The sequence below is a fragment of the Paroedura picta genome, chromosome 10 (assembly GCF_049243985.1).
Source record: "Paroedura picta isolate Pp20150507F chromosome 10, Ppicta_v3.0, whole genome shotgun sequence".
Taxonomy (NCBI): Eukaryota; Metazoa; Chordata; class Lepidosauria; order Squamata; family Gekkonidae; genus Paroedura; species Paroedura picta.
The window spans coordinates 81,017,063-81,037,776 of NC_135378.1; the positions used below are offsets into that span (position 1 = coordinate 81,017,063).

The 20,714-nt window shown below is 43.8% G+C and overlaps 1 protein-coding gene across 3 annotated transcripts in view; it reads left to right on the top strand.

The window, feature by feature from the left end:
- The window catches only part of CNOT6L (CCR4-NOT transcription complex subunit 6 like), a 51,600-nt gene that overhangs the window by 2,082 nt on the left and 28,804 nt on the right, over positions 1-20,714 (top strand). The window contains exon 1 of one of the 3 annotated variants that reach the window (XM_077301095.1): positions 1,968-2,152. The exons of 1 other annotated variant lie outside the window; for it this stretch is intronic. In XM_077301095.1, coding sequence (XP_077157210.1) covers positions 2,145-2,152 — 8 coding nt within the window. In that variant the 5' untranslated portion in view covers positions 1,968-2,144. Of the gene's footprint in view, positions 1-1,967; positions 2,153-2,683; positions 2,869-20,714 lie in introns of those variants that run through there. One more of the 3 variants, XM_077301097.1, reaches the window with a different exon arrangement.

The window sequence follows — 20,714 nt, forward strand, 5'->3', positions numbered from 1 at the left end:
AGTGAGGGTCACTGAAAAACTTTAAGCCTGGTAAACTCTTTCGCCCTGAACTACCTCGAAGAGTGGTTGGAAAGATACAGTGGAACACACCCACCCACACATACCTCGTGCCCCTGCATATCACTTTAAAGTCATTTGTGAAAGGCTGGGATATTATATGTGAGAGATGAATAGAAGCATCCATTACTCCATCCATTAGGTAGATGCATGTAACAGTTGGACACTCCACTGAATTATGAGGCTTTCTGGAGTAAGGAGCAACCCTTTTAATGTAATGGACATCCCGCAACTGAAGTAAGCGGGAAATGTGCATGAAAGAAAGGAAGGGTTTCATCTATCTGAGAGTGTGCTCGAACATAGCCTACATCAAACAGTGGAGCCGCTATAGAACATGGCTTACTGTGTGCATGCTTATAAACTTCTCCCCAGTATGGATCTCTACACAAATGGGTTAGGTGTGGTATCTGATAACACCCCCCCCCAGCCATTTTCCATTCTCTCCAGCACAAAAGAACAAAGTACTGGACAAACATTCAGTTGAGTAAATTTGTAGACCTTTTCACGCTTACAGGCAGGTAGCCCACCTGAAGCATGCGGAAGATGCAGCAAGTTAGATAACAAATCAAATGCTAATTCAGCTGATAAGCATGTCTGTCAGCAGATTCAGGGGAGTGGCCCGGTTGGTCTGAAGCAGCAGAATGAAGTTTTGAGTCCAATGACCCCTTTAGAACCAATAAAATTTATTCTCGGTAGAAGCTTTCTTGCCCAAATGTACATGCACACAAAAGCGTCCTACCCAGAATAAAACTTGTCAGTCTTAAAAGTGTCACTGGACTCAAACTTTGTCCCGTCTGTCAGCTGTATTTGCAAAGGAGCATGGGATCTACCTGAGCCTTCTGTTTTAAAGTGTATCAGTTGTTTGCATCCCCATAAGAGATGACTCCCATTAATTTTTGGCATAGCCTGCTTGTAAATTCCCTTCAGATGCTTGCTAATTATTCTCTTCTTCTCCCTGCATCAGACTCTTCAAAGCAAGAGTCTTAGAGGATTCGTTTCTCTCTTCGGTCTATGGGAGGTTGGAGGATGTGTTGATTTTGTGTCGCAAGGCCAGGCTCAACAATTCTATAAGGAGCTGTTGTGTTCACGAGAGCCAGTTTGGTGTAGTGGTTAGGAGTGTGGACTTCTAATCTCGCATGCCGGGTTTGGTTCTGCGCTCCCCCACATGCAGCCAACTGCGTGACCTTGGGCTCACCACAGCACTGATAAAACCGTTCTGACCAAGCAGTGATATCAGGGCTCTCTCAGCCTCACCCACCCCACAGGGTGTCTGTTGTGGGGAGAGGAAAGGGAAGGTGACTGTAAGCCGCTTTGAGACTCCTTCAGGTAGAGAAAAGCGGCATATAAGAACCAACTCTTCTTCTTGTCTGGTTAGCGCCTCAAATTTCCCAGCGTCACTTTTATCATTGTTGTTGTAAACCAGCAGTGGGTCATGGAATACAGTAAAGGAAAAAAACTGCTCTGATCCTGCTTTTCGCCTGTCTACAGTTTGGACTAAAAAGTCAGACAAGGGGATAGTTCGTTCCCATATGAGCGACAGTACATCCGCCAAACACTGGGGGGAAATCCTCTATATGGATTTAAATAAAGAACAGGCCTTATACACCCAACCTAAGTTTTCTTCCAGGTCTTCTGTTAATACACTGTTCTGTAAAAATTAACCAGAATGCGTAGCAGGTAGAACTATCAATCTACCAGCTCCTTGGTTGGTTGGTTTCCATTGTATTGTCATATTTTGAAGAGAAAGATTGGTACGATCTGGTTGTCCACAATATACTGAAACTATGCAGGAGGAAACAAAGGAAGAGTTGGAAAGGGGATGTTGGCAACAGAGAATAGGACTTCAAACTACATGTCGAATAATACTGGCTAGATATCAGGGGAAACCTTTTCACAGTCAGAGTAGTTCAGCTGTGGAATCGGCTTCTCAGCAGCAGCTGGACAGAGACTTCTCCTGGATGCTGGAGGCTGATCCTGCATTGAACAGGGGGTTGGACTGGATGGCCCCTTCCCACTCTATGATTCTAAGCCCTCGGGGGAAGAGATCTGGTTGTTTATGGCATTCTGCAAAGCTCTGCGCTTAACTGATGTTGCTGTAAGTAATAATGTCGTAAAGATCAGTAGAAGGATTTCTTTCAACATGGGAATATTTGAGTTTGAGCCCCTCTGGATATCTTTGGCCATTTCAATTGATCTTCCACGTTTAATAGGTCTTGTGATTGCTAAACATTCTTTTTACAGTTTTGTGTGAATGGGGGGGGGCATAAGTATTGGGTGTGCAAACTTTCAGGTGCCTTTCATGCTGGCGGACTGAATTCTTTTGTTTATCTGATTTCCCCCCCAGAGCTAATTATTAGAAGAATTGGATTGGCCTTTTCTTTTAAAGTGAGATAAGATGCAAACGGAAGAATGCTAAACTAGCCTTGAGCTTAGAATTCAACATTCTTAGAGTGACTCTTGCTCCACTGCAAGTTTTGTGGGTTTCTTTGATCAAGATGAAATATTTGGTAGACCAAAAAGAGGATTTATGTAATCTGGAGCACTATTAAATGCATGGAATTGATGGGGGTGTGTGTGAAAATTTGTCTTGTTTAAACATGTTCTAAAACCCAGTCATTTCAGTGGACCTTTTGTTTAGCTGTTGAGAAATAGGAAGTGGAATAGAATAAAGAATGGGTGATACTAGTTTTCTGATTTTGCTATTAGCTGCTCTTCAAGCCAGCCTGCTTGCTGCAAATGAATAAAGCAGACCCTGTTGTCAGTGCATATTAAATATATTCTTGGCAATTCTTATGGATGAGTATCAGAAAGGTATGTATTTTTCAAAGTGGTTTTGGGTTAGAAAACAGGAATTTCCCCCCTTCTGTTCTTGCACTTGCAAAGAAGAACAGGAAACATAAATGGTGGTTTGATTTTTAAATAACCATCTGGTGATTTTTTTTTAAGTTCTCTGGAAGAATTCAACAAGACTGTTGAGCATTTTTTTTAATTGTCATAATTTGGTTACTTTGGGGCATTTTAGCCATATGCAAGGTTAAATTTCTTCCCCTTGTGGTGTCATTTAAACTTTGTAAGTGATCCTTTTCAGATGCGTAAGAAACATTAGCCGCAGACAAATTGGACAGTGTTGATGGTGTCCTTTGTGTTTTCAGTGTTGTCTGATCTCAGGCGACTTGGTCTCTGGCATAGTGAGAATATTCATGTGCAACAGGTGCTCTGAGGCAATCTCTCCATTCCCACAGAACAGGGATTACAGGCATTCAGACTGTGTGCACCATCTGCAGACTTGCATCCTCCATATTCGGTTAACTTCATTTGAAATGCATACAGGGTAGATTTTAAAAATGCAAGCTGATTTTGGGCTGCCTTTGAGCATGCTCCGGGTTTTTGAATGGCAGCTGGATCCAAACTTGCTGGCTCTTATTCTAGAGCAGTTTCCCCTATTTGCTCCATTTGGGTGGGTGCGATCTCTGTCCACCTCCTTTTGTCTGTAATGCTGCGTCTCAATTTTGTTTTTTTCCTTCTGATAAAAAGAATGCGTACGTTAAAAATAACTCCAGGAAACATATGGTTTCAAAGGACTTTGCTTATGAGTGATGTAGGTCCCAGAATGTATTGTTCCAAATCTTATGGTGGCCTGAAGCCAGTGAGAGATTCTGTGCCTTTTGCAGCTGCATAGCAGGTAGATATGCAGCTGCCATTTTTTATTCCTTCACAGGTCTGCTGTGATACAAAAAGTAATACTTGCTGACTAGCGCACAGTTTATTGGTACAGCTGGAGCACTCTTTCAGTCTAGCATTGAAGCTTACTCATGGATTTTGTATGCTTTCACATGTGTTCATAATAGAGCTTTTAGGTTGCGCATAACCCGATAATAGTAAACTTTTGGGGCAGTGTTCACAAATCAGTTCGCTCATTAACTTCCCAAAAGGTGATTTGGTTTTGACAGTGAGCATGCTGGATTTCAAGGCAGAGTGGTTGGATGGGGTATTGAAACTGCTTGACTGCACACTAATCTTTAGCCCGTTGGACAGTGATAAGTAAAGGGAAGGATAAAATTAAGAATTAGCAGTGATTGTCTTAGGGTTACCTTCAGAGCTTTTGACCTTTCTGTTGGAGAATTGACACCCCAAAATGGTATCCACAGATTCTGTTTGCCCTGCTACCATGCAGGATAAAAGTAAGAATGGGCAAGGTTTTTAATGGTGATCTTAATCTACAGGAATGTCTTGAGAATTTTTAATCTTTCTGTTGGAGGGTTGACAGCCTTTTCTAATTCTTATCTTGAAATGCTATCCTGTTTCTCTGTTTGTCTTGTCTGCGATGCAGATGGCTGTGCTTAGACTCGAAATCTCACGCCCTGAATAAATCTTTGTTGGTCTTAAAAGTGCTACTGGATTCTGATTTTTTTCTTCAGAGCAAGTATTCATTCTTCATAAAGATGTAGGAAAACCAGTGTGACCTAATGGCAGACTCGGATCTGGGTGAAGACCAGGTTAGAATCATCCCCTCTGCCATGGATGTTGGACAGGTGACCTTGGGCCAGTCTCCCACACTCAGCCTATGAGCTTTTTTTACATTGGTGGTTTCTCTCACTTTCACAGTGCAATTCCATTGGTTCTTTTTTTTAACCCATTCTGTTTTCCGATCACTTTCATTATGCACCTCAGTCAGGGTTAATTTTGTCTTCTGTATCAATTTTCCTCCCTTCGGCCTTCAGTTCACTTTCTGGCTGCTTTATCTCCCGCTTATTTTAGAGTGCTTTCAGGGTGCTTCCCCCTCCCTCCCAGAAGGTGAAGTTAAAAGCATAAAGATTGTGTCAGATCTCTTTCTTCTGTCCTTTTCCTGCCCCATAGAGGTCATTTCTTCATCACCTACATTGGACACATACCTCCCACTATCTACCTTCTGCCATCTCCCCCCCCCCCTTTATTTAGTTTACAGTCTCCATCTGTTCCTGTTTTCCCAGTTTCAGAATATGTACATATTTTAACCTAACCTACTCTTCCAGCCTTGCTGCACCACAGAGCTGCTCCCTAGGCTGCCTCTGCTGATAAGTGGCTCCCTTTTGGGCTTGCCTTCTCCCCCCCCCCCCCCCCAGTCCATGCTTCTTCCTTAGTGCTTTTGTGACACGATCTTGTATGAGTGTTGACAAACACGTCTGCTTTGTCTACTACGCTATCAGTTGCCCTCAGTTTCTCAGTGACCAATTTATGTTCACTGGTTGGGTTCACTGATTTTGGGTTGCCAACCTGCAGGTGGGGGGCCCAGAGATCTCCTGATTTTACATTGATCTCTAGAATAGATGATGGAGAGCAGTTCACCAGGAGAAAAAGACTACTTTGGAGGATGGGCTTTATGGCTCTATAGCCCACTGAGGTCCCTCCCCTCCCCAAACCTTGCCCTCCAGCAGGGGTAGTCAAACTGCGGCCCTCCAGATGTCCGTGGACTACAATTCCCATGAGCCCCTGCCAGCCCCTGTCCATGGACATCTGGAGGGCCGTAGTTTGACTACCCCTAGGCTCCACTTCCCAAACTTTCCAGATATTTCTCAATCTAGCCCAAAAAAGAAATATGCCACACTAGACTACAAAAAAGAGTGAGCGTTCGCAGAACTGGTGCATTCCTGGGGGGGAATTTGGTACCTCCATAAAGCACTACCTGGTTCCTATTCTCAGTGCCAGATGCCAGGAACAAGGTTCATAAGAGAAGGTGATATCGATCTCCAGCCAAGCCCCTTCCAGTCACAAGACTCTTATGGAATTGGGTAAGACTGGCAAATCAGGCTGGATCCAATCCAACATTCCCCTGACATATATTTTGCAATCTATAGCCTTAGCTGCAGGATTGCTTCTTTTTTATGGAAGCTCAGCAATAGTTTTATCTTGTGTTGGGGGTACCAGAGAAGAACTGTTAAATGCGTCAGCCAAGTGTTCAAGAAGTGAGAAATATCAAAATGAAAAGAAATCTATATTAATGAAATCATGTAGTATTTCTTCTTGCTTTTTGCTAGTCTGATGCTTTTTACATCACAAAATTATTGCAGTATCATTAAAAGAAAATCAGAACTATCCATGTTAGCAAATGTAGAGTCTTGTGTTGCCTCAAAAGCTTAAAGGATTAAGAACACAAACCTTAAATATGCCCATCAAACAAAATAGAAATGAGTTTTCATCACATCCATAAATTACAATAAAATAACCTGCAGACCACACACACATCATAAGAATTGCTTTATTAACACAACTCCCTTTATCAATATGGCTGATAAATTGATTCACCAAGGGCAATCACCAAGTGACACATGATGAATCAACAAACCACCTAATGAGTTTTGGCTGCCACCTTCCTCAGTAGAACGATAAGCATGATCCGGCTAAAAGCTTCTGATGAATACAACAGACCTCAGATAATCACTACCTACAAATGTACACTGGGAACTTGAAACAGAGCTGAAAGTAAGGAGAACTCTATTTTATTTTGTTCCATACGGCTCAGGGCGGTTTACATATAACATTACTGGGGATACATGGAACGGTCTAACATGTAACGTAGTCAAAATACATCAACAACAATTCAACAGTGGTTTTGAACAACACAATTCCAATGGTCTTAATCAACAACATAATAGGAACGACAACTTAGATAAAGCCCCCGGAGAGGTCAGACTGGTTCAGGCTATGGAGGGGATGTCTGAGGGGGACCTGTGGATGTTCTTGGGTTTGGTCGGTCTCAGGCAAATGCCTGGTGGAGGAGCTCTTAGAAGACTTCCCTGAAGTCCTGTCACTATTCATGAAATGTGAGGCTCATGGTCAGATCAAAACGGACAGGAAAAAAATTGTAAAAGCATCAAGCAATATTCAGGAACAACTGGAAAACTTCTGCTCTGGAGATGCATATACAAATCCTGCTGCTTTGCTTTAGGATGCTTTGGGCTGATCCTGCGTTGAGCAGGGGGTTGGACTAAATGGCCTGTATGGCCCCTTCCAACTCTATGATTCTATGATTCTACCCTTTTCTTTTTGATTGGATCATCAGAAGCATTCAACTTGAAAATACTGCACCACTGAGGAAGGTGGTAGCCAAATTACATTTGGCGTTTTGTTGCTTTATTATATTCTTTGACAAACTACATACAGTATGTCATTTAGTAATGGCTCTGTGTGAATTAGTTTATCTGCTCTACTTGGTTTTATGTATACCAGATCAACTTTTGATGGTGTGCATAGTCAACTGGCTATAGATGATTAAAAACTAATTTTTAGTTTGGTTGGTTATTCACACAAAGCTTGAGTTTGTTCACTTAACCCTTTCAGCTACCTGATCTGTTTCCTGAGTTGTCCATCCGTGTCGTCGTCCCCCCCCCCCCTGGTTTATGGTTTGAAAAAGGAATGCATTTAATTCCAGCCTGAACTTTTGTGGATTAAAGTCCACTGTGGAATCATCTCCAGCTCATGTAAAGATGTCAGAAGTTAAATCTTTCAGAAAAGACATCAGTATATGGACTCCATGTTTATGCCAGAGTTTATTTTAATTCAAAATCCTCCCTTCAAAGAAATGCAAGCTACAATTGTATGATGACTAAAATTATCCTGTTTAAGCAGCAGATGGCCAGCATTATTTAGACTTAAACACTGAGAAACACCTTTCCAAAGAATGAAAGAAAAAGAATGTACTCCTGTAAAGGGCAAGAGCCTCTTGTGGCGCAGAGTGGTAAGGCAGCCGTCTGAAAGCTTTGCCCATGAGGTTGGGAGTTCAATCCCAGCAGCCGGCTCAGGTTGACTCAGCCTTCCATCCTTCCGAGGTCGGTAAAATGAGTACTCAGCTTGATTGCTGGGGGGTAAACGGTAATGACTGGGGAAGGCACTGGCAAACCACCCCGTATTGAGTCTGCCATGAAAACGCTGGAGGGCGTCACCCCAAGGGTCAGACATGACTCGGTGCTTGCACAGGGGATACCTTTACCTTTACCTTAAAGGGTTGTTATCCTGATCAATTTTAAAATTCTTTGTTCTTCTTGGGCATAGCAGACCCTGGAGGGAATTTCAATAGCCAAGAAGCTATAAAGGCAAAGATTCCCAAAGTATCACTTTTTTATAAAAGATTAAAAAATGGGACATGATCCAGTTAAGTTCTTTCGATCTCATTGTTCTCAGAGCATTATCTTTTTTCCCACTGAAAGTTATGGGATTTCAAAGTACTTTACAATAGCAATGCAATCCAATAGCAGTGCAATCCTAATCAGTGTTACAATAGACTTGTGTAATAAAATCAGAGTCCAGTAGCACCTTTAAGACCAACAAAGATTTATTCAAGGCATGAGCTGATTTTATTGTGCTACTTCAGGCCAACATGGCTACTCATTTGAAAATAGACTTTTGTGTAACTCTTGTCAAGGATTGTGCTGTAAGGGTAGCAAAGTTAAATTTGACAAGGGGAGGAATTCTGTTGTGCATAGTAGGACAAAATGAGATCTGGTTTATAACATAACTTCTTCAGTTATAACTACCCTAACCAGTTCATTTCAAGTAAGAGTGTGGTGCATTGTACAACTTTGAAAGATTCATTTGCAAACTGCAATTACCTTAAAAGATCCACACTGAAAGCCACCAAGTTGATGGGCTGATTCTACAGGTAATGCTAATCAACTGTACCTTAATCCCTGTATGCCTATTCTCCTTCAGTTGGGTTGAAGTCTTCTAAAGGTGGTTAGGTCACACCTCTGCTGGCTCAGGTAGGGCCATTCAAATGCAAATTTTTCCAAGCCGCATCTTGAATGGCCATCATGAATAGTGATGCTAACATTGTACATTAGATTCTCTAGCCATCAGGAAACTGTAGAAAAATTAAGCAAGGCAAGAGATATAGATTACTGGCCCCAAATATAAATAGTTACATAGCATCCTGCACCTGAAAAACTAGCAAGACACACCAGCTCAAAGGACTATGTCTGTAGATTTAGGCTTTTGATTCTAACATTTCCATTTTCCTGGCAAGAACTGGTATTTACCACTGCTCTCTCAGAAGAACAGGTTGTTTTTTTTTCCAGGAAAATTGTGAAACCACCAGAAGCAGCAGCTCTGTGCAATGAAGCTGTTTTCTCCAGACGTTAATCCCAAACTGCACATAATGTTTATTTCTTTTTTATTAAACCTCTCCTAAACTCTCTTTTGGAAGCATCTGCAAACAGCAAGCTCTAGTTAAGGATGATGGGGTAGTCAAACTGCGGCCTTCTAGATGTCCACGGACTACAATTCGCTGGCAGGGGCTCATGGGAATTGTAGTCCGTGGACATCTGGAGGGCCGCAGTTTGACTACCCCTGAGGTAAAAATAACCGCATGAAATAAAGAACCGTAAAACTCAATAGATCACCTTAACGGACAGGCATGAAGCGCGGCTCACCTGTTCCCAAATCTAATAAAATAATATTCTCCATTTCTGCGGGAAACAGGACACAGCAAATACCACCCATGACAGCCTTCAAACATTTCTCACACCTCATAAGCAGTTGTTTGCAATTAGCCTCTAAGCTTGTACTTTTAGCACAGGAGCCAGCTTTCCTATACATTAGCTTAACGTTACTCTGTGGTGGTGCTATTTCTGGTGGGAGAGATGAGATTTCCACGTGCGTAGTAAAAATTGTCCCTCTCATGGTAAGCAAATTAAGGAGGGGGACACAAATAGGTACCAGCTTTCTTAAGTTGGGTTGCAACATCTAAGGAAACAGTGGCTTAATTGGAAAAAAAAGGTGATGCTTTAGGGCAGGGGTAGTCAACCTGTGGTCCTCCAGATGTTCATGGACTACAATTCCCAGGAGCCCCTGACAGCAAATGCTCACAGGGGCTCATGGGAATTGTAGTCCGTGGACATCTGGAGGACCACAGGTTTGACTACCCCTGCTTTAGGGTGATGCTGCATTGAGCAGGGGGCTGGACTAGATGGCCTGTATGGCCCCTTCCAACTCTATGATTCTGTCCCGATGCTGCAAGGTAGGTTAGGTTGTGTGAGTGGGTCAAGATCACCCAGCAAGCTTCCTTGTCAGAAGAATTCAAGCCTGGGTCTTGTTGATCCTTTTCTAGTACTCTGTCCAGACTCTCTAATACATGAAAAAAAGTGTAAACACTATTTCTAAACACGTGAATAATCATGCTTATAGCTTCTCTGTGTTAATAAACAGACAAGTCGAGAGTCCTCGCTGAAATGATTTTTAATATTCTGGTATCATGTTTGCATCCTTGGAAATGGAAAATATTCCCAGGAAGAAATGTAATCCTCTAGGATTCTGTTAAGAGCCTCTTGTGGCGCAGAGTGGTAAGGCAGCTGTCTGAAAGCTCTGCCCATGAGGCTGGGAGTTCGATCCCAGCAGCCGGCTCAAGGTTGACTCAGCCTTCCATCCTTCCGAGGTCGGTGAAATGAGTACCCAGCTTGCTGGGGGGTAAACGGTAATGACTGGGGAAGGCACTGGCAAACCACCCCGTATTGAGTCTGCCATGAAAACGCTGGAGGGTGTCACCCCAAGGGTCAGACATGACCCAGTGCTTGCACAGGGGATACCTTTACCTTTACCTTTTAGGATTCTGTTGATGTGTACTACAGTAGGAACGTCTTTGAGCCGGATTTTTTAAAAATGTGGAATGGAGTGTTCAGTGGAAGAATTGGATTTGTGCGTGAGAAATTGGCTTTAAATTTTGAAGCTGGACCTTAAACTTGCGCAGACTCTTGCCTTGAGTTCCGCTTTGACGAGGATGCTGTTTACAGAGCTTAAGTCTGGGGGCAAACTATTACAAATTCAGGTTTCTAGTTAGATCAACCTACTGAGTAGCTGGATGTTACGGGGCTTTTGCTTTATTTGACGAATGCATGTGCATAATGCTTGAGGTCTCTCTTGTGCACCAAAGGCTTTAAAGTCATAATTGAGTACACTTGAAACATGCAAGCTATGACACTTCTGCTGTGTTTTGCTCAACGGAGCTGAGATGGTTGGGCAGGCTGGGAGAGTGAGGTGCCATGTAAAGAGTCTGAGGCAAGTTAGAACCTGTTTACATGCAGGCTTTTTGGATCAGATCAGAGTTCCCGAATGGATTTATGACTGTGCAGTATGAATTATTGCGCACTTGTGCTGTCTAGTTGCTATCATGTGACACTTGTTTAGGTCCTGCCTTTTCAATCTGCTATATACGATGTAATAAGATTGATCTTGTTTTTCTGCCTATAGGTTTTATAAAACTTTTTTTTTAATCTCGATTGCATTGCAGGTTTTCAGTGATGCAAATATGATGCAGTCATGGTGGTTTTGCCTTGGGATATGATAAACTGCCTGTTTAAAATGCCACTTTCTTTGAGCAAACCGGTTGGGTTTCAAGGCTGCCTTAATTCCTTAAAAATCTTTGTAAACAAATGGTACACAGTCCCTTCTGTATGTTTGTTTATATTTCTCTTTTTAAAAAAATATACCACCCTCTCCTCCCAAGCTCTGGTTAGAACTAAGAGTGTGGGAAAGAAAGAAAAAGAAGGATGTGGGGAGGGCCTTTTGGGGGTTGGGTATATTCCTGAATCCCAATATTGGTATCCTATTCAGATTCAGTAAATATTTGGGAAAGTCAGGTTTGGTTGTGTTTTTTCTTTTTTCTTTTTGCTCCATTAAAGTCTGTGGAGACCATTATAGTCAATGGTCCCCATGGGGGAAAGATATTTAAACTTCAAAGGGAATGTGGTCCCTTTAAAATGTAAGTGCCCTTTACAAGTGGTGGTGAACACAGAAAGCATTCAATGGCCTCTCAGTTCTTTTAAATCAGTTCTCAACCTGGGGGTCAGGACCCCTTTGGGAGTCGAATGAGCCTTTCGTACAGGGGTCACGGCAGGGCAAGCAGTTTGGGGGAGGCGGGGACCCCATCTACACAACGGCCTTGTGGGGTAGATTGAGATAGCGCGTTAGTCTGACTGGAGCAGCGTAAAAGAGCGAGATGGGCATGGTGGGACAAGAGGCAGAACTGAATTGAGAAACCCCATAAAAACCTTTATATACAATCCTGAATCATGGATCATCACAGCATTGGTCAGTTTCGGTTTAATTTCTGTGGAGGAACACTTGCATAATTTTATGGTTGGGGGTCACCACAACACAAAAGTGTATTAAAGGGTCACGGCATTAGGAAGGCTGAGGACCACTGCTTTAAATGCCTTCTCTAAGTGGAGAGTTCATCCAGATCTCATGGGTCCCGGTCCAACTGCTACACCCATATTAGCTGTGGTGGTGCAGAGTGGTAAGGCAGCAGACATGCAGTCTGAAAGCTCTGCCCATGAGGCTGGGAGTTCAATCCCAGCAGCCGGCTCAAAGTTGACTTCCATCCTTCCGAGGTCGGTCAAATGAGGACCCAGCTTAAAGGTAAAGGTAAAGGTATCCCCTGTGCAAGCACCGAGTCATGTCTGACCCTTGGGGTGACGCCCTCCAGCGTTTTCATGGCAGACTCAATACGGGGTGGTTTGCCAGTGCCTTCCCCAGTCATTACCGTTTACCCCCCAGCAAGCTGGGTACTCATTTTACCGACCTCGGAAGGATGGAAGGCTGAGTCAACCTTGAGCCGGCTGCTGGGATTGAACTCCCAGCCTTATGGGCAAAGCTTTCAGACGGCTGCCTTACCACTCTGCGCCACAAGAGGACCCAGCTTGCTGGGGGGTAAACGGTAATGACTGGGGAAGGCACTGGCAAACCACCCCGTATTGAGTCTGCCATGAAAACGCTAGAGGGCATCACCCCAAGGGTCAGATATGACCCGGTGCTTGCACAGGGGATACCTTTACCTTTAGCTTGCACAGGGGATACCTTTACCTTTAGGGTTGGGTGCTTTGGCGCCTGAAACGGCCGGTCACTCCCAACACCTGCGCCTCCCCTCACCCCCCCCCTCACGGTGCAGTGCTGGCTGCGTCAGGAGCGACCAGCCACTTCAAGCGCCAAAGCACCCAACCCTACTAGCCAGTTTTTCTAACCACTGTACCACATCAATTCTTTTCTACTTTACCATTTCACTTAAGGACAAACAAGTAAATGGCTGACTTATTCAGTGCGGGGCTTCAACCACAGCCTGAAGACCAGTTGGTAGAGGAGGCAAATATCCAATTGTTGTAACCCTATACTTCATCTGCTTGTTTTTGAGAAACCTAGCAGCCAGTCTGCTTTGAATCTTTTTTTTTTTTTTAATTCATAGAAAGTTAAAACAGTTGTCCAAACTGCATTTCTACAACTGCAGGGATTTGAACTGTGTCTCCGCACAGTTGAGGCATAACCCCTGTTTCTGTCAATTTGGGAGACAGCCTTGCACAACTTTCTGTGCTGGAATTGAATTTACACCCGTACTCGATGTCTTTGAAACCGAACATGCCAGGTGATGCAACCTGTTGTTGACGGCCCTTGCTGGCTTGATTTATAGGCCAGCTGGCCGTCCTGTGTATGTGACTTCTTGCCTTACAGCTCTTGATTTAACTTGCAGATTTACCACGTGGCTTTGCAGTTACTCTCCTTATCTTTGAGGACTAGTCTGTTTAAACCTTTTTTTCAGCGTTGAATCCAAGGAGCCCCTCCAGAGTATAGAGCAGGGGAAGGTCCAGAGTAGGGGGATATTTCCAAAGACAGAAACTGTTTGTCCTTTTCCCAGAGAACATATTTCAGCCGTATGGCTGAGATCCAGTACACTATGTGCGTAGGGGAGTTTTGATGACTGTTTGGAACAGACCAAAATATAGGCAGATGACCAGGAAGGGGTTTTGCCAGTTTTTCTCTTAGGTTATGATACTTACAAAAATACAATAAATTTCTAGTTTCGATCGTGATCCACAGATGTATCCAGAAAAATTCTTGGTGCAACATGCATTTAGAGCAATGAAATTTTGGTTTCATTGGCTGGATCTGTTTTCATATTTTTGATGTGGTTGGATATTTGAAACATTTGATTGCAGCTATTCCTGAGAGTCGAGAATTAGCGTTACATCCAGTCTCCACAGGGTTAGAATTTTCCATTTATGCATGCCTTTCCCTGAATCCTCCTTCAGTTTTGGAAACCTTTAACAAAGTTTATGGAAGGCACGGTATGGCTAAATAAATAAGGTGCTGGAGGACTCTGTACATCTACCCTTTTGGCTAGCACAGTTCTCAGGTTTTGACTATGCAAAGTTTGGTTTAGATTTCTCATCACTAGCTTGAGTTTGTTTGAAGATGACAACATATCTAGATGTTTTCTTGTTTTGTGTGTGTTCAGCAAAAGAATTGCCATCAGGCAATCCTGCCAAGCAACTTTTATAAACTTGTTCTTTTCTTTTTGTCTGCAGATGACTAACATAAGTACGTGACAGTATCTGAATTATTACAAAATGCTTGCAGGCTAATAACTTATTTGGATTTACAAGGGCTTTAAAATGGTCGGCTTATGTTCTAGGGATACCTTTTTTTTTTAAGTCCAGTGGCTCATGTTTTTAATCTGCAAAAGTTTTAATTGTAAGCCACTTCAAGGGGGACTCTGAAGAAGCAGCATAGAAGTATCTTAAATAAATTAATTAAATAAAGGTGACAGCAGAGGCAGAATCTCACCCTCTTGGTGCCTATCTAACTCATGGTTTCCCAACTCAGGGTTAATCCAGAGCCACAGAGGGGTTTACACTGGTGGTCTATAAACCTGTGTCTGTGAACCACCTCTCATAGTAATATTTCTAGTACACCTTAGCCAAAAATGGCTGATCCAGGGAGGTTCCTTAGGCATGTTTGCATGCCAGATATAGGCCTTACTTGCTCTCCTGCAGCCTTTTTCAACCTTTTAACCATCGAGGCACACCTAAAATTAGGGCCTTCATGGGTCATATGTGTGTGTGTGTGTGTGGTATAATCTTGCTAATTACCCCGCTTGCTCAGCAAGAATCACTAATTCCCCCATCATATATTCAGGAGACAAATCTATTTTAGGTAACAGGCAGATTACACAAAGTAATGTTTTGCCTTCTGAAGGAAATCAAATGAAACTGCTTACAGACCTGCAGATGCTAAGCATTCCTTATTAAACTACATGGTGCCATTTGTATTTATTTGTTGATTTCTCTGCATTTTAGTATTTGAATCTGCAGCTTTAATGTCATGTTCAAGACATTACTGTATATAACAGGATTGTAGTTACTACAATATGGTATGTCAATACCACTGTAAGTATGCTCTGGACTAGATAGTGTATACATCGCAATGTATATGACCCCCCCCCCCTTTCAGGGCTTTACACTCTGCAGGCACTGATTTGTTGGTGATTCCCGGCCCGAGAGTCATGCCTGGCCTCGACCAGGACCAGGGCCTTTTCAATCCTGGCCCTGACCTGGTAGAATGAGCTCCCAGGTGAGCTGTGGGCCCTGTGGGAGCTTTCTACATTCCACAGGGCCTGCAAAACGGAGCTCTTCCGCCAGGTCTTTGGTTGAGGCCAGAGCGGTAAGGAAGATCACACATACACTTCTGCCAGGGCTGGTGTTAGCACCTGGGCGTTGCCAGCTAGGCCCTCTCTCCTCCCCATAGTCTTGGGTATCAGTCTTGGGTGCAGGGCTTGTTTTATTTTTCACCTGTTGCTTTGTATTTTATATTCCATCAGTATGGAATAACCTGGCAATCTTCTAATCTGGTGAGCCGGGTTTGATTCTGCAGTCCCCCACATGCAGCCAGCTGTTTGGGATCGCCATGGCGCTGATAAAGCTGTTCTGACCGAGCAGTGATATCAGGGCTCTCTCAGCCTCACCCACCTCACAGGGTGTCTGTTGTGGGGAGAGGAAAGGGAAGGTGACTGTAAGCCGCTTTGAGCCTCCTTCGGATAGGGAAAAGCGGCATATAAGAGCCAACTCTTCTTCTTCTTCAGTAATATCAGGGCTCTCTCAGCCTCATCCACCTCACAGGGTGTCTGTTGCGGGGAGAGGAAAGGGAAGGCGAATGTAAGCCGCTTTGAGACTCCTTCGGATAGAGAAATGCGGCATATAAGAGCCAACTCTTCTCCTTCAGTAATATCAGGGCTCTCTCAGCCACACCCACCTCACAGGGTGCCTGTTGTGGGGAGAGGAAAGGGAAGGCGAATGTAAGCCGCTTTGAGACTCCTTTGGGTAGAGAAAAGCGGCATATAAAAACCTACTGTTCTTCTTTTGTGTCCTTTTAATGTGGGTTTTAATGGGATTTTTAATGAGGACCTTGTAACCCGCCACGAGCCATTGTATGGAAGTGGCTGGTAATAAATCAAATAAATAATAATAAATAACATCATGCTTGAAAAGCTCATGCATTGTTTCATCTCTGCTGATATTTGTTTTCAAGTTTCTGTAGTCTAAATCCTGTGGTTCTTATTCATTATATGTCCCATCCTGTTGATTGTATTTGACTTAAATAACATTCTAGCAAAGACTAGTTCATACTGCCTAGGAATTTGCAATAAGCAGAAACGTTACTGGTCAGACAGGCTAGGGAGATTACTTTAATTCTATATTCCAGACATTTTATATAACTGAATTATAATTACTACAGTGTGATGTCTTGATATACCTTGTTAGTCTCATCCTTGTAAACATGATCTGGATTTACAGTATATAATTTGCCTTGAGTCTCAGCCAGAAAGACTAACTAAATAAATTTCAATGGAGTTGTTAGGCCCTGTTCAAGGCATTAACTAGTGTTTTCTGTGAGAAAACTTTGCATGGATGAAAACTTTGCAGGTTTCTCAGGGTTGGGGGTGAGTGGGCGTTAATTCCTGTAAATAACATTGCAACTTAGACTATTCAGCCTTTAAAAGGGTGCCATATAGAGGAAGGAGCAGAGTTGTTCTCTCTTGCCCTGGAGGGATGGACCAGAACCAGTGGAATGAAATTAATTCAAAAGAAATTCCGTCCAAACATCCGGAAGAAGTTCCTGACAGAGTGGTTTCTCAGTGGAACAGGCTTCCTCGGGAGGTGGTAGGTTCTCCATCTCTGGAAATTTTTAAACAGATGCTGGAGAGCCATCTGACAAAGAGGCTGATTCTGTGAAGGCTCAAGGGGGTGGCAGGTGACAGTGGATGAGCGATAGAGTTGTGAGTGTCCTGCATAGTGCAGGGGGTTGGACTAGATGACCCAGGAGGTCCCTTCCCACTCTACTATTCTACAATTCTATTATTCATACTGCCCAGGACAATGCAATAAGCAAAAGAGTACTGGTCAGGCAAGCTGGGCAAGGCAATTTTAATTCTATATTCAAGACAATATATATGATTGAATGGTGATACCTGCCATGTGCTGTCTTGATACACCTTGCTACCTGTGATCACTGTAAATATGCACCAAACTAAGTAGTTTTTCCAGTTCTTAACATACCATGTTTAAAAGCTCTTGCTTTGTTTCAGCTGTGTTGAGATTTCTGTATTCAGATTTCCATAGTCCAAACTGTTCATTGGATGTCCCATCCTGTTGACTGTATTTGACTTACACCATATAATCCCCCTTGAGCCTCAGTGAGAGAGGCGCAAACTATAAATAACCCGCCAGGTCTTCTTGTCTAGACAATCCATTCACCATGATATTTGTGAAACCTGTGTGCCGCAGGCTGGCCAACATGGAAGTTTTTTCCTTTCCACATGGCATACACAACATTTTGTTAGTAGCAACTAATAATCCAGAATCACTGTTGTTGTTGTTGTTGTTGTTGTTGTTGTTGTTGTTGTTGTTGTTGTTGTTGTTGTTGTTGTTGTTGTTGTTGTTGTTGTTGTTGTTGTTGTTGTTGTTGTTGTTGTTGTTATTATTCGATTTATTGCCCGCCACTCCCTTGCAGCTCGTGGCGGGTTACAACATTCTAAAACCCCCATGTTGACCATCTCTCAAAGAAACTCGTGTCATGTTATGGGTGAAAAGATCACGTTACTGGGCAGGTAAGCAGTGGGTTGCCAGGTCATATAATATGCTATGATTTGCACTCCGGTCTGTATGTTGTCCATCTGTGGTCTAGACCAGTGGTCCCCAACCCGCGGGCCGCGGCCCGGTGTCGGGCCGCAAAAGCCATGGCGCCTGGCCGCAGCTCCCCCCCGCCCCCCCCCCGCAGTAAAAAACTTCCCGGGCCGCAAGCTTCTTACTGCGGGAGGGGGGAGAGGGAATCAGGGCCGCGTCATGTGCGGCCGAAATCACGCATATGCGCCACTTTCGCACATGCGCGATTTAACCACGCGGGGGCGCATGCGCAGGCGGGCAGTTGCCCTGCCGGTCCCCAGCCTCAAAAAGGTTGGGGACCACTGGTCTAGACTTTAGCACAGTGGTTCTCCACCTTCCTAATGTCATAACCCCCTTTGGGTCTCCAAAGCCGGCGCCACGGCAACCGAAAGGGTCCGGCAGTGGGGTGGCGGTCTCAGCGACACAAAGGGTCCAGCTAAGATCAGCCTCTGGGGAAGCTTTAGAAATGGGTCTGGCATTTGGTCTTCGTAACTCCGCCTGCAAAACAAAAACCCAGGCGCAGATTCCACAACCCCTGGGAAAAGGGCTGATCGACCCCCAGGCTGAGAACCGCTGCTTTAGCAGATCCTACTAGAAAGCTGGATTTTTATTATGGGATGTCGTGCAGATATACAATCTGAAGTCCCTTTGCCCAAAAAGAAACCCTCTGAAGTCTCTTCTTGTCAGGCTGGGTGTTGAGTCAGGTCTGGTGGTTAGGAGTCGCATACCTCATGTTCGCAGTCTGGGAAAAGGCATTTCTACCCTAAGCAAATTGTCTTGGAGGTCGACAAGACATTCCCAAGAAATAACCTTTTGGCTTTTTGTTCTTATCTTGCTGCTAATTGCAGGTGGAACGTTGAAGCTTTACAACTTCACAAAGCATCCAAGGGGACCCATGTATTATAGAGCAGGGGTAGTCAACCTGTGGTCCTCCAGATGTTCATGGACTATAATTCCCATGAGCCCCTGCCAGTGTTTGCTGGCAGGGGCTCGTGGGAATTGTAGTCCATGAACATCTGGAGGACACAGGTTGACTACCCCTGTTATAGAGCGACACCAAAATGGCTTTGTTTCTGCAACACCCGTCTCCCTATGGTAGTTGTTCAAACAGCGTGCCCAATGGGGTGGGGGGGGGGTCAAGATTGTACCTGTCACTATTTTCTTTTTATCCCCCTGATATAGTGCTTGCATGGGGCCTGGATATCTGGCACCTATTCTGTTTGCCTGCCTTTTGTGGTGCAGAGAGGGCTTAATTGCACAGGCCTCTTAGTTGCGTAGGCAGAGTTGAGTCAGATGACTGAATAGCAGGCAAGGCGGTTTGCCGCTACTCCAGTCTGTCTGAACGGGTGAGAACGCTAAGCCTGTTTTCGAACAGAATAGTAGAGCTACTTCTACCCCCCCCCCATAAAGAACCATCACAAACCATACCTCTACTTACTTTGAGTTCACATGTCTTGTTTGTGCTCCAGCGTTTATATTCAGCAGGTGTTTACACCAGTTAGCGGCCTCAAAATATCTCTCGCTGTTGACTCCTGGAATGCAGCTTCTGCCAGCGTAAATCGCAGCTGGGCCTGTTAGGAAAACATGTCACTGTAACTCAGACCTTTACATAAATGGATCAAGATGGGTAGTCTGTCTGTGGCATTAGAATAGAATAGAATCATAGAGTTGGAGGGGGCCATACAGGCCATAGAATCATAGAGTTGGAAGGGGCCATACAGGCCATCTAGTCCAGCCCCCTGCTCAACGCAGGATCAGCCCTAAGAAATGAGCAAGCGTCTTGCAGCACCTTAAAGACTAACAAAATCTGTAACAGAGTTTGAGTTTTCAGATACTACTTCAGTATCTGAAGAAGTGAACATTGATTTACATAAGTGGTACCTCTTTCTTGGGGAAGCAGGCATCTGACTGCATTGAAAGTGGGATTTTTTTAGATCTAAACAAGCCTTTCTCGGTGCTTTTACCATCCTTCCCACCCCCTCTAGGCCCATCATTGGCCATCTTGGGAGGGGGCTGACATGACTGTATAGGGTCATATCGCCCAATAAATGTTTAAGAAACATTAACCGATTCTGGAAACCCTTCCAGTACCATCAAGAAACCCTGGTTGAGAAATCCTGATCTAAATGTTCTTTAGACACAGTCTTTGGGTTCTTTAGTATATCACTGGGCATCCAACCAAATTTGCCACCTCGTTTCTGCTCTCAACAGGCTGATGTGTGTGTTCACAAAACAATTCATAGCTTTCATATTCTATTTTGTTCAGGTTTGTATGTACACAGGGACAAAACAATAGCCGGAAAGGCTGAAGCTATTTCGCTGCATGCTTATAGTCCCATAAAAATTCACTGGGCGATTGACAGTGCGTATCTTTTTTGCAGTGTTGCGTAGTTGTCTGCTTTGTTTTGTTGTTGCTTATGTGAGAAAGGGAATGGAAATGTTTCTTGTGACTCATTTAAGGCGGAAGGTATATGTAAGTGGTGAATTCCTAGTTGCAGCAACTATTTATTTATTTAGATTTTTATACCGCCCTTTCATACAGCTCTGGGCGGATTGCGTAGAACATCATGGGGTAATTACATAGAACATTATAACAATCATAATGTAACATATCAACCAGAACAATATTTTAACAGGAGCATTGACAAAATCCTTGGGTGGGTCAGGTTGTTCAGTCCTGGAAGGAGGGGTCTAAGGGGG